Here is a 16,986-nt window from a genome sequence, read left to right on the forward strand (position 1 = left end):
GGAGGGACAGCGCAGGAGGGGAAGACCCTCTATGAGATGGATTGATTCGTTGACTGGGGTAATCGGGATGGGTGTGTCAGAGGCGGTGCGGTTGGCGCAGGACAGAGCAGGGTTTAGGGCTGTTGTGCATAGGGTCACTGTGAGTCGGAAACGACTCGATGGCACATAACAACATCAACAACATGTATTAAGATTAGAGGAAGTCTCACCAACACCTTAATGTGATGTAGATAACTTAACCTTGCTTGTAGAAAGAAAGTGAAGGAGTCTTAAAAATATTTATTCAAGATCAAAGATCACAGCCTTTAATATGGGTTACGTTTTGACATCAAGAAAATAGAAATCTTCACCTCTGGGCCAGTAGGATAGATGGGGTAAAAATGTCAAGGATTTAATTTTACTTGGGTTCTCATTCAGTACCCATGGTAGCAGGAATCAAGAAATCAATCAAAAGATGTGTTGCTTGGAAAAATCTGCTGTCAAGGACCTCTTTGCTAAAGAGCATAGATGTCATTTTAAAGAAAAAGGTGTCCCTAATCCAAACCTTATTTTTTCAGCTGCTTTCTGTGCGTCTGAAAGTTGGATAATGAGTAGCTCAGGTGAAGAAGGATTCAGTGCCTTTGTATTATGATATTAGGGAAGACTATTGAATACTCCAGTCCCCTGAACTGTCAAAGGAAGAAGCAAATCTATCTCGGAGAAAGTAAAGCCAGTACGCTTTCTCCTTAGAAGCAGGGATAGTGAAACATCATCTCTCATACTTCGGCATGTTCTTGAGGACCAAGTCCTTGGAAAAAGAAATCATGCTGGGAGTAAAATAGAGGGTTTGCAAAACAGAAGAGAATCCCCAGTGAATGGATTGACACATGACTACAGCAATGGGCTCTAGCATGTCAGAGATTGTGAGGATGGCTCAGGATTTGGCAGGATTCAAATCTGCTATGATCGTTGGATCTGTTAGGGTCATTATGAGTTGTAGTTGACTCTGGCATCTGACAATAACATTCCTAATTTGTTTCTTAAATTAGAACTACTATTTTTTAAAAATGAATTTGTAGTAAACAATGAGAAAAGCATTTTATGAATGATTGTCCAAAATATAATGTATATTAATTAAACAGTGTATATGAATGAGTGTATAAAATATAGTTTACGTGAATGCATAGCAATGATTTTTAAAAAAAAGTTTCTCTTGTAAATATATACTTTTGTAAATTGTAACAACTCCCCTATCTAACCCAAATAAAAGCCTTTTTAAGTGTCAAATACTATGATGAAACGAATTTTGAGGAAAAGGTATTAAAGTTTCTGAATATAGCATATCAAGTTATATTTTATACATTCATAAATATTTCAGTTACTTTATTGAATATTGACTATGCTGTGAACTGCCAAAGAAACAAACCAGTCTGTCTGTCTGTCTCTCTTTTTTTTTTTTTAAACAAATCTGTCTTGGAAGATGCATAGCCAGAATGCTGCTCAAACGTGAGGATCATGAGACTTTGTCCTACACACTTTGGGCTTATTATCAAGAAGAGGGCCTTGTCCGTGGAATAAAACTTGGTAAAGCAGAGGATCAGAGCCTTAAAGGGATGTATTGACAGGGTGACTGCATCAGTGCAGGGATTTAAGGACGGCAGGGGCTTGGGCAATGTTGTGTTCTTTTTATGGTTAAGGCTGCTGTGAGTTGAGAGTGACATGATCCCACTGAATGGCACAGCAGCATTTCAACATTTTTCTGTATGTAAAACATAGAAAGGAATCACTCTGTTACATATGCAAAACTTTAGTAAAGCTTTATTAAATTAGTATTTAAGTTAAACATTTTAGGATTGTTATCCCCTATATTATTTTATTTTACATTTTTCAACACATGTATGTAAAAAATACTTCAAGGTTATAACTGCACAAGATTTATTTTTAACTTTATTTTCTTAATTTTAGTGAACATTTACAGAGATTGTGGATTTTCATTCATTCATTATTGCACTTTTTTCTCTACCTGCCTCCCCCCAGTTTGCTCCTCTCCTTGAAAAGCAGAAGATAAACTTCTTCATTGGTATACAATCCCTAAGAATTTTTATCTTATACTAAAACCTTCAAACTCAACTGCTGTCCAGTGAATTCCAACTTCTGTTGACCCTCCTTCAGATTTCTTGATGGCAGGAGACTGCTCATCTTTGTCCTGCAGAGCCACTGGTGGATTTGAACCTCCAGAAACTCACGGCTTTTTGGGCTCCTGATCTGTGTCCTATGGTGTGTACCAGCAGAGCTCCTCAGGTCACGTTGTTAATGCGCTGTAAGTTAGAACCAGCTATTGCTAAACCTCTAGTGGTTTTTCAGAGACAGTCAAAGACATGTGAGGAGATTGCCCATATTTCTCCAGTGGAGCAGCTGGTGGATTTGAACTGCATGCATTTGATTTGGAAGCACCACTGAGCCACCTGAACTCCCTCATGTCTCATTCTATCTCTTGAAATACAACTTTAGAAGAGTTTTCTTTTTTAAATTAGAGCAATGTGATCTCTTTTAAGAAGTGTGCCATGAGGAAATTCTTCTGTTAATTAAAGAATCCTTTGTGAAAAATTTTAAATATGTTTTCCAGAATAAAAATCATCTAATAGAATCTACATTCTGGGAAAATGTAAAGGCCTTCATAATTTCAGGAGCACAGTGACAGTTGCACAGCAAGTCCATATGTTGCCTAGCTATAATTCTATTTTAATAATTATTTTTTCCTTAAGGGAAGAACTATGGCTAATCTCCAAGACAGTGAAGCTGATTATTGTAAGCATTCACATTTTCTCAACAGAAGTAAATAACTTTTTAAAAAATCCTATTTTAAACAGTTGAATATATTTATCTTATAGCATCAATTGGATGAAGTTATTCTGGATCCTTCTGTAAAATGTAAATGAATATTTGCGTCATATGAGATTATCCCCCTTCTTTGTTAATCCCATATATGGATTTGTTGTCACGCTAATTTTACCAGCTCCTCCACATGACTTGCTCCTTTCCGCCTCCGTACTGCACATTTCCATTCTCTCCACCTGCACGGTCTTTCCTTTCTGTTTCTTTTTCTTCTTTTGAAATTGGAATTTAAGATTCTTTAGTCTATAAAGTCTTTTATGATTTACTCCTAGTTTACTGTTTCTTATTTTCTTGACTTCTTTAATATTTCAGATACTCATGTGAATTTTTTTATGTGACGTACCAACAATCATACTAAGATTTCATTGTCTTTAATCTCTGGTGAATTGTTCCCATTTTCTGGAAGAAAAGAAATACATAGCCCTTGTTTTACTTATTTTTAGCTGTGCTAGACTTTAAAGTTAGTCAGAAAGATATTATGAAAAGCATTATTTTTTTAAATCATTCCTTCCAGTTTGAGCCCCTGCTGAGAATTTGCATTTCCACTCTGGATACCGTGAATCATATTCTACCTTGTAGCCAGATCCCAAGGTGATTCTTACGCAGGCATACTGCAGAGATAATTTCAAGTTGGGTTCCAGGCAACCTCAGTAAAACTAAAATTTCAATAAAGCGAATCCCATGATTTTTCTTATTTTCCAGCATATAGAAAAATTAGCTACAATATGCAGTGACATTGTAAAAAATTGGAAATAATATGAGAATTACCACCAAATGTAAAGTAAGCAAATGCTTTTGGAAACATGGCATCAGTAGACTTGCTGGATAAAGGGTTGCCACGTACTTTCAGATTGTGAAAAACAGTATCTGTGAAGTGTAGTAAAGCAGGGTATGTCTGTCCTACATCTGTAGCTGGTGTTGTTGTTATGTGCCGTCGAGTTGCTAGGGAGAAAAGTGCGACAAGTGTTTAAACACAAAATTTGAAAGTTAAAAAAACCCTAATATTTAAGATGACCTTAAAATTAGCTGCTTTTCTCCCCTCTCCTCTCTAACAGAAAAACCCTACCTTTGCCAGGAAAACCCCAGCTTAGTCTAAAGCAGTCTTGTACAAATATTTGACTAAACTCACTGACTCATTCATTGCCCTCGGGTTGGAACCCTCTTACAGATTTCCAGAGACTGTTAATAACACCATAGGAGGTTGACCATATTTATCCCATGGAGTATCTGGGATTTGAACCACCTGCTATTGGGTTGGAAGATCTTCAATAAAATGGCGACTTAATAACATAGTGACCCAAACAATGGATTTAAACATGACAGAGATTGTGTGAGGTTGGCCCTGGATATTGATGGGATACTAATTGACATGTTTCAAATAACAGATGGTACACTGAACATACTCATCAGTCTATGCCAGGAAATTTGGAGGACATCTACTTGGTTGACTTACTAGAAGAGATCCTTATTTGTTCCTGTTTCTGAGAAAGATGATCCAACAGAATGTGGACTTTATGAAACAATATCATATGCAAGCATTACAATGAAAGAGAACTGTCAGAAGTTCAAGCTGAGTTTTAGAAGAGATTGTGGCACTGAGATGTCATTGCTGATGTCAGATGGATCCTTGCTGAAAGCAGAGAATACCAGATAAATGTATATTTGTGTTTTAGTGACTATCAAAGTCATTTGACTTTGTGGATTATAACAGACTATAGCTAACATTGGGAAGAATGGAAATCCCGGAACATGTAATTATGCTCATAAAAAAAAAAATCTATACGTAGATCTAGAAGGTGTTGCTGAATGGAGCAAAGGAACACAGAAAATTTTGAAAGGTGTGCATCATGATTGTGTCCTTTCTCCATACCTGTTCAGTCTGTATGCTGAACAAATAATTCAAGACACTAGACTCTATAAAGAAGAATGTGACATCAGGATTGTAGGAATACTCATTAATAATAAGTGTTTTGAAGATGACACAGCCTTGTTTGCTGAAAGTGAGGAGAACTTGAAACACTTGCTGCACTAGATCAAAGACTACAGCCTTCAGTATAGATTACATTTCAGCATCTGGAAGACAAAAATCCTTATCAGTGGGTCAGTAGCAGCATCATGATATAAGGAGATAGAATTGAAGTTGTCAGCAATTTCATCTTACTTGGACCCACAATCAACATCCTTGGTACCAGCAGTCAGGAGATCAGAAGATGTATTGCATTGCTGCCAGGAACCTCTCCAAATTACTGAGGAGCATTAATGCTAGTTTGAAGACTTAAGGTGGTCCTGATTCAGGCCATGGTCTTTTCTATTACTTGGTATGCATCTGAAAACAGGATGGTGAATAAGGATGACAGAAGAATTGGTCCCTTTGAGTTGTGATGTTGGAGAACAGTGCTGGATAGCCCATAGACTGCTAAAAGAACAAACAGCTATGTCTTGGAGAAAGTGTAACTAGAATCCTTTTTTAGAGGCAAGGCTTCATCTCACATACTTTGGAAATATTACTATGAGAGGCTCTTCCATGGAAAAAGGCATCATGCTTGGAAAGGTGGAGGGTCAGCAAGAGAGAGGAAGGCCCTCAGTGAGATGGATTGACAGATACAGTGACCACAGTGATGGGCTCACGTGTGTCAGAGATGAGGAGAATGGCACAGGATGGGACAGGGTTCAGGTCTTTTTTCTGGGGTTGCTATGAGTTACACTTGACTCAGTGGTAACTGCGAAAAACAGTAGAGGAGATATGTATCAGTTTTCTTACATTTCTCCTTTGAAAGACATTTCGAAGATTTGCACTTGACCTAAATTGGAATTTTAGAAAACAAATACAGGTGGGAATTAACAGTCCCTTTCAGAGTCTCTCTTTCTAAAATTAATGATTGAGGTTGATTTTGATTATGTGCCTTGATTGAGGTTTGGTCATCACTAACTTGTGTCTGCCTCTGTACTTGCTTCACAAAGACTACAGCAGATTATAAGATCAGGCAGACAACTTGAAGTCAGCTGGCTCAAATAGATATTTTTAGATAGGTCTTTCCTCATGGTATTAACCATGCAGTAGACCACAAATCCATCATTTGATAGTAGGTGAGAAGAAATAAAGCAGGAGCTCCAAGGAGAATACCGTTTGATAGTAGGATCCAGTGAGAAATTTTCGATATTACATTTCTGATTAAACACAATTTTTTCTCTTTATGATTCTTGTAAAAACTTAATCTTACTTGTTTATATGGTGAGTCTTATTTAATAGTTAAAATATCTAGCCAGAAATACGTAGGTGAATGTTATGCTAGTGTTTTTAAAAAATTCTAATGACGTTTCCTATTAAAAATTACCTAATAATTAATTATAAAGAGCTGAAAGAATATCTATATTCATTTAGAATTCTTTGGTTCAAGCAATAGGAAGCTTTGACTAACAATTTACTGTAATGACAAATTCCCTTTCTTTAAGTAAAAGCTGAAGAACTGAGTTTAAGAAAACCGCTGCAACTGACACTGAACCAGTGGGCAGTTTTTGTGGAATCCCCATTAAAATCTTCTGTAATTGTTTGACAAAAGAAGAATTGTTATCTTTGGATTGTGATGTTGAATGTGGTGGTACTGAATATCCCATAAACTGTCTTTGGAGGGAAGGATGGTGAAGCTTTATCTTACATTTGGGAATGTTCTCATGAGATGCTATTCCTTGAAAAGGGACATTCTGCTTGGAAAGGTGAAGGGTCATTGAAAGAGGAAGACCCTCAATGAGATGGATTGACATAGTGACTGCAGTAATGGCTCAGGAATGTAACAAATAGGACAGCGTTCAGATCCGTTATTCATAGGATCACTATTAATCATACTTGACTCAATGACACCTAACACCAATTGTTTTGTGCATTTATGTGACCACTCTGCTCACAGTTCAAAGTTCTTAGAGTGGGACAGCAGGGACTGATTGGCTTGACCTGAGTTTTTTGCTTTTCCTTTCTAAGAGAAAGAATCTGGTCGTTCCTTCTAGCAGGTGTGTTTTCTTGCTGATGGAAAGATCAGCTATTCAACCAGTGAGCTGCTCCATGTGAGAAAGATGAAGCAATCTCTTCCTGTTTTTTAAGATTTACAGCCTTCACACTCAATGGAGGGTCTTCATGAGATACATTCACTAAACAGTGGTGAGATTGGTTTTGGTTTTCAGAGAAGGAAGGGTGCCATGATTCGGTATGCTGAAGGAAGAAGATAAAGTTGCCTGCAGTTAGAAGAGTAATTGAGGCTGGACTGATATTTTAAAAATTTTATTTTATTAATTTTAATGAACATTTACAGAGATTTTGGATTTTCATTTATTCATTGTTGCACTTTTTTCTTTATCCCCCCTCCTCCCAGATTGCTGGACTGATTTTTAAAGGATGTCCATTCACAACTGATAGAGGTTTTAGGTTGATAGACTATTTACTTACTCTTATAGTATAAACTATTTCATCGTTGAACTAAAATTTTTTGGTCTTTAGAAATTTGCTGTGATCATAATATGTTGTTGTTGTTGTTGTTGTTATATGCCATCAAGACACCTGTGACTCATAGCGACTCTATGTACAACAGCCCTAAACTCTGCGCTATCCTGTGCCAATCTTATCGTCTCCAACACGCCTACCGGAGTCACTGAATCAGTCCATCTCAGCAAGGGTCTTCCTCTCCTGCTCTGTCCCTCCACCCTCTCAAGCATGACATGCCTCTCCAAGGACTGATTCCTCCTTGCAGCATGTCCAGAGTGTGTCAGACAAAGCTTCAGAATCCTTGCCTCCAAGGAGCAACCCGGCTTCACCCTCTCCAGTACAAACCTGTTTGTTTTCCTAGCAGTCCATGGTATATTCAATACTCTTCTCCAGCACAACAGCTCAAAGGCATCAATAATTCTTCTATCATCCCTAGTCGTTGTCCAGCTCTCTGATGCATAGCAAGTGATTGCAAAGACCATGACATGTATCAGGCACACCTTAGTCTCCAGACTGATATCCTTGCACTTCAGCACTTTAGAGAGGTCTCTAACCACAGATTTTCCCATCACAGTATGTCTTTTAATTTCCTGGCTGCTGATGCCAAGAGTGTTGACTGTGGAGCCAAGCAAACCAAAACTGTGAACAACCTCAATCTCTTCACTATCCATTATGATGCTGCCAATCGGCTCATTGGTGAGAATCTTTGTTTTCTTGCTATTCAGTCTCAATCTGTACTGAAGACTGCAGTCCCCCGACCTTCCACAGCAAGTGCTTCCGGTCTTCTTCAGCTTCAGCAAGCAGGGTTGTGTCATCTGCATAACGCAGATTGTTGATGATTCTTCCTCCAATCCTGATGCCACATTTTTCCTCATAGAGCCCAGCCTCCCGGATAACCTGCTCTGCATAAAGATGGAAAAGGTATGGAGACAGGATACAGCCCTGGCATGCACCCTTTCCAATTTTGAACCATGGAGTGTTTCCTTGCTCTGTTCTGACAGCTGCCTTCTGGTCCAAGTATAGGTTTCATATTAGCACAATCAAGTGTTCAGGAATTCCCATTCTTCTCAGAGTTAGCCACAGTTTGTTATGATCCACACAGTCAAATATTTTTGTGTAATCAATGAAACAAAGATAGACATTCTTCTGGTACTCCTTGCTTTCAGCCAAGATCCATCTAACATTAATTACAATATCCCTAGTACCACGGCCCCTTCTAAACCCAGCCTGCACTCTGGCAGTTCTCTGCTGATATGCTGTTCCAGTCATTTTTGGATAATTTTCAGCAGAATCTTGCTTGCATGTGATATTAATGATATTGTTCGATAATTTCCACACCTTTCTTTGGAATGGGAACAAATATAGATCTCTTCCAGTCAGTTGGCCAAGTGATTGTTCTCTAGATTTCTTGGCACAACTTGGTGAGCACATCTAGGGCAGTGTTGGTTAGTTGAAATATGTCAGTTGGTATACCATCAATTCCTGGGGCTTTATTCTTAGCCAATATTTTCAAAGCAGTCTCAACTTCTTCCTTCATAACCATAGGCTCCTCTGAGGAGGAGCCTTTGAAATGCTTTGAGAAGAGAAGTGACACGCTTAGATTTGTGTTACAGAAATACAGTTGGTGGTAGAAAACTGAAATAGTGGAATGCTTTTGTGAGTGTGAACTAGTTCAAGTTGTACATATGATAGAGTGCTGGGTAATAGCAGTAGGTTACCCGAATCCACAGCTGTTGAGTTGATGGAGGCTATAAATCTTGACAGGAGAAGACGGGTCATCTTTCTTCTGGTGGATTGAAACTACAGACCTTTTTATTAGCAGCCTTTTAAGTTACTATACAGCTAAAAAGTTACGGTATGGAGAATACTTAACAACAACTAACAACTCCAGGAAGCAACTGGTGCCTTGGGGTTGGCAGCACAACTCCTTACCACTAGGTCACCAGAACTCCATGGGTACCATTCTAGTTGTTGAGAATATGTCTTTGATAAGATGGTTTAAGTAGAGCAGCTTAAAAGAAGTAAGGAAATGAGGCCAAGAGAGGACTGTTTTGGTCATAGAAAGAGTAGATACAGCACTCTTGTGGAGAATTGCTTGATATGTTTAATGGCATAAGAATAACTGGTGCAGAATGACCAAGAAGCACACTATTTCACTTATCTGAGCTTCCTTTTTCTCATCTTACACATTCTAGAGAAGAGTCTCAAACATACCATGGACCACCAAGAAAATAGGTCTGTCTTGGAGAGGGTGAGACCAAGTTTCTCTTTGGAGGTTAGGATTTTGAAGCTCCATCTCAATACTTTGTGCACATGGCCAGGAGAGAAATATCCTTGGAGAAGGATATCTTGCTTGGTAGAGTGGAGGGACAGCACAGGAGAGGAGGATTCCAGATGAGACAGATTGATACAGTAACTGGGGCAATGGGGGTTGAGGTGTCAGGATCAGGACAGGTCAGGCTTCAGAGCTGTTGTATACAACGTCACAGGCTACTTGACAGCACATAGCAATAAGCATTTTGAAGAATGCCTTCATTGCCAACCCTTAGCCTTTCTTCTCTGCTTCTGTACTCACTGTGATTCTTCAGCATAGTTTTGTTGTTTTGTGTACTAGTTGCCAGTGGTGTAATTGGAAACTTATGTTGCCATCTTGAGTCATCTTTGTTTTTAAAGTGTAGTCACACATCATTGTATTTGCATTTTACATATACTGTCCACAAACCCAGAAAACAACCCAGAAAGCCAAATTGAATGTTTGTGGCACCCTTGTGTTGAGCAAGTCTGTTCGTTCCATGTTTTTCTACAGCATGTGCTTGCTTTACTAAGAAACAGATTCATACGGTGGATTTTATTGTCATATTTACTTATATTGTGGTGGTCTGTAACCAAACTTGTAATATCTAAAAAAAAAATATACAGAAAAGAAGGGATATAAACCATACACTTACTTTGTTTTAAGAAAATTAAGTCAACAAAAGAAGGAAGTAATGAATGAGGGACAAAAAGAGTAAGAAATACAGAAAACTGACAAAATGGCAGAAATCATTAGAATGGGGGGAAAGCAAGTTTGTAATATAGCTAGTCAGTGTTTTCATTGCCATAATTTTTTACTAGAGTGGAGAGGTTTCTTTATTTTTATTATTAGAATAGAAGGAATCCTAACATAATTTATAGGAAACAAAAATACTATTGGGAAATATGTGTAACTCAGTATTTTGTAATAATTTTGATGGAAAGACATTAGAATTAAACTCTTATAGTCAGGTAGTTACTTACCTTTTTTTGTGTGGCTAGGCTTCATAAATTATATGGTGAGGTAAGCTTTTTAATAACTTTCACATTTCTGTAATTTCTCATTACTTAAGTAGACTTTGATTTGAGACTTAATGTCACATTAAACTAATACTTTAACATCACTCAGATTATAATGCTGGGTATTCTTATTTGCTGTCTTTTCTGCACCCTCTGAAAGCATTTTTAGTGATTAAAAAGATAATGTTTGTTCTTTTTTAAAATAAAAAAAAGTGTGTGTGTGTGTGTGTGTGTGTACCGTCAAAACAGATCTGACTGGCAAAGGATATTGCCCCTCCTTCTCCAGCAGAGCATCTGGTGTATTTGAACCACACGTCTCTGGGATTGCAGTGCAGCCTCTTGCCACTAGACCACCAGAGCGCCCTAAAAAAAATATAATGTTCTTTTTAAAAAGTAATAAGTATTCTTACTTTACAGAATCTTTGTTTTCATTACATACATACTTAACAAAACAAAGGCTTGAGGGGCATCTTGTGAGATAGAAAGCCATAAACCAGACATAATTTGTCATTTTCTTGAGAAGTATGGGTGGCAGCCATCACTCAATATGGTATCAAAAACTTGTCATGATTAAATGACATGTGTTTAAGCAGTTTGTAAGTACTCCTTGCTTCATTTTTTTCTGTCACTGCTGTAATAAAAGAATTTTTTTTTAAAGTTACTTTCTCTGGGAATTTGGTTCTCACTGTCAGTGCAGAACAGTACCCAAACAATGACTAGAGTACTGATAACAAAAGGAACAAAAGAGAGAACATCATCTTCTTGAAATTGTCAATTCAACCAGTAATTATGCTTAAATTAAGATGCATGTAGTTTCTAGCTTTCTCTTGGTTAGAAAGGAGTGTGATACACTGTATTCTTTTACCGAAATGTTGCTAAAACTTTTTTTTAGCTGTAGACAGTAGGCATAGTGTTTCAAAAAGTTATAATGTTAGAGAATATCCTGCTTTTCCCCAAGTAAACTTCCCAAAGAATACTGTTACTAAATTTGTTTTAAATACTTACCTATTAAAGACTATTTATTCCTAGATTTATTATCATTTAAATATCTTTTCACTTTAATCTTAGAATGAGAGAAGAGTACATTTATACTTATTTATACTTTTTAGGCTGTTACATATCCCTTCCCTTCAGGGAGCTGTGGTGGTATAGTGGAGATTAATTGCAGTGCTATGCCAAAGGCAGGTGATTAAAAAACCCACCAGAGCTGCTCCTTGGGAGAAAGATAGGGAATTGGCCCCGTGTGATCGACAAGAAAATCTACTGAAGGCTCAACTATGAGTCATTTACAGCTCAACAGCTCAAACAGCACATAAAAACAACAACAACAATGTAATGTTCTTTTCCTTTCAGATTTTTGTGATTTTACACACACACACACACACACACACACACACACACACACACACACACACACCCTCTATATATCTCCCCCCTCTACAACTATGGACATTTATCAAAGTTCATAGAGTTCTAGAGGCATGTTGTTATTTGTTACATGTTATAACAACATGCTTCTAGAAACTCTATGAACTTTGATAAATGTCCATAGTTCTAGAGGGCTTTAGGCCTTTTGTTCATAGGGTTGCTATGGGTCATGCTTGACTTGAAGGCAATCAACAACATATATATTTTAGTTCTTATCTAGTACTTCACAAAAATACTGCAAGCTTACAGTATCATTTAACTTGCTATTATCAGAGTTAAGAAATTTGGGGCACTTAACCTTAATTTGTACAGAAGATTTTAGAGGGTAGTTTAGGAAGACAACAAAATTTTGTAACAAAATATGTAAAGAGCTGGAGTTAGAAAACAAAAAGGAGAGAACTTTCTCAGTATTTCTCAAGTCAAGAGAGCTGAAGAACAAATTTAAACGTCGAGTTTTAATGCTGAAGGATAATATGGACAAAATCTTCATTGATGTAGGTAGAAGGAATGCAGACATGGTATAAAAAAGAATTGGTCGACCCTGAACTATTTTAGGAAATAGTATATGATCTAGAACCATTACTGCTACAGGAAGAAATCCAAGCTTCGCTGAAGACAGTGGCAAAAAAAAAAAAAGGCCTCAGGGAAGAATAATACCTTTTGAGGTATTTCAACAAACAAATGCAATGCTGGACATGCTCTTCAAGAAATCTAGAAGACAGATACCTGGCTATCTATATGGAAGAAGGTGGTCCAACAGAATGTGAAAATTATGGAAAATAATTTATTATTGAAAATAACATCACTATTAAATGCAAGTAAAATCTTATTGAAGGTTATTTTAAAATGACTGAAACAGCATACTGACAGGGAATTGCCAGTAATTCCAGCTGGATTCAGAAGAGGCTGTGAAATGAGAGATACCAATACTGATGTCAGATGGATTCGGACTGAAACCAGAGAATACCAGAAAGATGTTTGTTTGTTTGTTTGTTTGTTTTTTACAACCTTGCTTGCAAAAAGTGAAAACTTGAAGGATTAACTGAAAACAGTCAAAGACCACAGCCTTCATTATGGATTACATCTTAAAATCAGGAAACTACAAATCTTAACCACCGGACTCTTAGGCAACATTATGATAGATGAGGAAAAGTTTGACATTGTCAAATTCATTTTACTTAGATCCATTATCGGCACCCACAGTAGTAGCACTCAAGAAATCACACACACTTCATTGGGGAAATCTGCTGTCAGGTCAAGGACTTCCTTAAAATAGTAAAGAACAAGTATTTACCTGTTTAAAGTCTAAGCTGTACCTGATGCAAATCATAGTATTTTCAGTTATTTCCTGTGTAACTAAAAGTTTGACAGTGAATACAAAAACCCAAAGAATTGATGCCTTTGAATTGTGATATTAGAGATGAGGACTAAAGAGCCTATGGACTACAAAAAGAACAAATAAGGAGGAAGTGCAATAATGGTGCTCCTTAGAGGAAGGGATGGTGAAACTTGTCTCACATACTTTGGGCAGGATGCTCACATGCTGTCAGGAGAGACCAGACCTTAGAAAGATTCTGGGAAAGATGGAAGGTCAGAGAAAGAGGAAGACACTCAACAAGGTAGATTGACCTAATGACTGTACAAGAGACCACAAGTGTAGTGGAGATCATGAGGAAGATAGAAAATACTGTAAGGTTCATTGGCTGTTATAGTGAACTCAGAAGACATAACAGTAACAACAGGGACATGGTGGCTTAGTAGATAAAAATGTTGAGCTTTAACTATAAGCTTATTGAATCTACCAGCTGCCTCTTAAAAGAAAAAAATGATGAGGCAGTCTACTTTTATAAAGATAATAACCTAGGATACCTTATGGGAAGGCATTTGAGAGTTACTAGGAATCAGAATCTATTCATTGGTAGTGGGTTTGGAGTGTGTGTGTGCGTGCGCGCTAATACATTTATTACTCTGTTTCTCTGATACAGTAATTTCCAATAAATCCTAATACATATAGTTTTTTTTTTCTCTCCTAGGATTTCCATATTTATAGGATGACTGCACATTAAAGGAAGGAAACGCATAAACCTGCCCTCTTTCACTATGGAGGCAAGTTTGGCAGATAGCGGAGAACCTGACCGAACTTTGGTGAGTAATTTCACCTATAACATAATAGTCATCTACAGCTGCAAGTTTCATGTAAGCTATGATTTTGTTTTTAAAATGTGCTTCAAACAAACTTTCAAATGTCTTTAAGAGTAATACTTTGACTCCTCTACTATTAGGACTTTTATAAATTGTTTGAAGTCTACTGAGATACAGCCCAGCCAGTTGATATTTCTGTTCCTACCTCTTGGTTTTCTTACCCTTGCCCTCTCAGCTCTGTGGTGTAAGCTATACCAATAGAATTTAGTTTTTACCCCACAAACCTTTTAACTTCAGTGAAATCAGGATGATAACAATTGAGCAAATTAAACAACTCCACATCTGAAATCACATGCAGATTAGAGATTTAGAGAGAATGAAACAGGTAAGGCAATGCAGTATTAGGATCTGTTGCTATATTTGTAGTTTTCCCATTAAATAATAGAAGTTTAATAACTGCTACTGTCTTATGATTGATTAAATTGGTTTTGGATATTAAGAGGTAGGATAGCAGTTATTTGTCCAATAACTTAGAAAAAGATAGATTACATGATGACTTGTGATTTCATTACAGTATGTTTTTCATTTTCAGTTCCCTTTGAGTGATTGATTGCATATAGATTTATAGAATTCTTAATTAGAAATATTCATTATCTGAAATGAGGTTGTTCTTTTAAAAATATACTCAGCCGGTAGTACTGTGATTTATTAGATGGTAGATTCTTCAACAAATTTGTGTTTTTTGGAGTAGAATGGAGGCCAACTTATTTCACTTTTATATTTCTTGGAGTTGAGAGTTATATTATCTTGTTATGCCATCAGAATTTTATTCTGACTGTTGGTAAGTCTGAGTAGAATTGCCCCGGGAGATTTCCTGGGCTCTGTCTTTTTATGTCAAAGATTTCATCTTGCTTGGATCCCTAGTTAACATGCTTGTTACCAGCAGTCAGGAGTCGGGGATGTATAGCATTGGGAAGATCTGTCAGGAATCTCTCCAAAGTTCTGAAGAGCAGTGATGTCAGTTTAAAGACTAAGATGTGCCTGATACAAGCCACAGTCTTTTCATTCACCTGCTGTGCATCTGAGAGCTGGATGATGAATAAGGACGACAAGAGAAGAATCAATGTATTTGAGTTGTGACTATCCCGTGGACTGCCGAAGGACAAACAGATATTCCTTGGAGAAAGTGCAACCAGAATGTTCCTAATTGGTAAATGTGGTGAAGCTTCATCGCACATATTTTGGACATATTAGTAGGAGAAGCTGTTTTTTGGAAAGAGACATCATACTTGGAAAGGTGGAGGACCAACAAAGAAAGAAAAAAATCCTTCAACAAGATGGATTGATAGTGTTTGTGATGTGGTAGAGAACTCAAATGTGTCGAGGATGGTAAGATTGAGGCAGGTTAGACAGAGTTCAAGTCTATAGAAACACTATGAGTCATACTCAACATGATGCCACTTAACACGAATAATCTGTTATGGGAACAAATATTCCAGTAGCTTCTTTGTCAGAACCACTGATATGTTCATATTTCTGACCTTTCCCTTAGCAGACAAGTACTTAATCATTGCACCATTTGTAAATGTTGTTATTCAAATGTAAATAAATGTAAGGTTAGTCTAATGATTGATAACAAAATGTAATTCTGCTGACTCATTAACTTGATGACTATTCTTGAATTTCTGGCTCATACTTGTTTTGCATGGTAAAAAAAAGTTAAACTTTAAAATGATAGCTTGTTAATAGAAAATAAGATGAGCTTAGAAGTAACTTAGTTTCCAACGAAAGCTATTAGTCACAGTAATTATAAGTGGAAAGCTGACGGTAGGTGATTTTATTTCTACAATAATTTTAAAACAAATTAGTATCTAGGCCTTATCATGATCTTTACCATAAAATTTTCTTGATGTTAATGGATTGCCTTAAGAGTTGTTGTTTTTCAGAAGGTGAAATATTCTTTATCTCTGCAGGGGTTGCGGTAAGTCATACTTGACTCTAGGCAACCTAACAACAACAGCAGCAACAACACAGTGGTAATAGATATTATTAGTAATAATAAGAGCTACTATTTTTAGGTGTATGTTTATTAAGCTAATCCTGTAAAAATCATTAAAAATAAATACTTATTTGTAGGCAAGTTAGGAAAAGAGGCCCAGAGAGGTTAATGATCGTCTCTAAAGCCTCACAGCTTAAATTGTGGAACCAAGCTTTGTGTATCTCAGAATACTTTACTCTGCCTCTGTAATATTTGTGACATACCCACCATTTTTGAATGGAATTGTTTAAAATAGATTTTAAAGTACTATCTGCATAGTTAGCCTTAAATACGATTTCAAACTTCTTAGGCTTGTATTAATAAAATGTAAATTAATTTTAATTTTAATTTCTACTGTTGCTGAAAGACTAAAGTTCAAAAGCTACTTTCCCCCTAGCTGTTTATTATTAACTTTCTTCTTTTAAACATTTCAGTTCATTTTAAGAAATGATAATTTCATTGTGAACTACTGAAGTAGTTGCTATTTGAAACTAACCTTGACTTTCTGTTTAAACTATTTATGAAATATTACTTTTGAACTGAATGGCCAATGCTCACTGCTGTTTAGATTTAAGAGAAGGAGGTAAAAACTTAGACATGTAATCACTTAGCTACATGTTAAAATCCAGGCCCTTTCACTTAGTTTTTTGTTTTGTTCCGTCTATCACTTAGCTTTATGATTTTAGACAATACAATACTTGACTTTCTTTTGATCTCC

At 36.8% G+C, this 16,986-nt stretch overlaps 1 protein-coding gene across 1 annotated transcript in view; it reads left to right on the plus strand.

The window, feature by feature from the left end:
• The first annotated feature begins 14,121 nt into the window (after nucleotides 1-14,121).
• OSBPL8 (oxysterol binding protein-like 8) overlaps nucleotides 14,122-16,986 on the plus strand; it is a 114,381-nt gene continuing 111,516 nt past the window's right edge. The window contains exon 1 of the mRNA XM_006882589.1: nucleotides 14,122-14,233. Coding sequence (XP_006882651.1) covers nucleotides 14,189-14,233 — 45 coding nt within the window. The 5' untranslated portion in view covers nucleotides 14,122-14,188. The remainder of the gene's footprint in view (nucleotides 14,234-16,986) is intronic.

The sequence above is a fragment of the Elephantulus edwardii genome, unplaced genomic scaffold (assembly GCF_000299155.1).
Source record: "Elephantulus edwardii isolate Elephantulus edwardi_28Jun2011 unplaced genomic scaffold, EleEdw1.0 scaffold00021, whole genome shotgun sequence".
NCBI classification, from domain to species: Eukaryota; Metazoa; Chordata; class Mammalia; order Macroscelidea; family Macroscelididae; genus Elephantulus; species Elephantulus edwardii.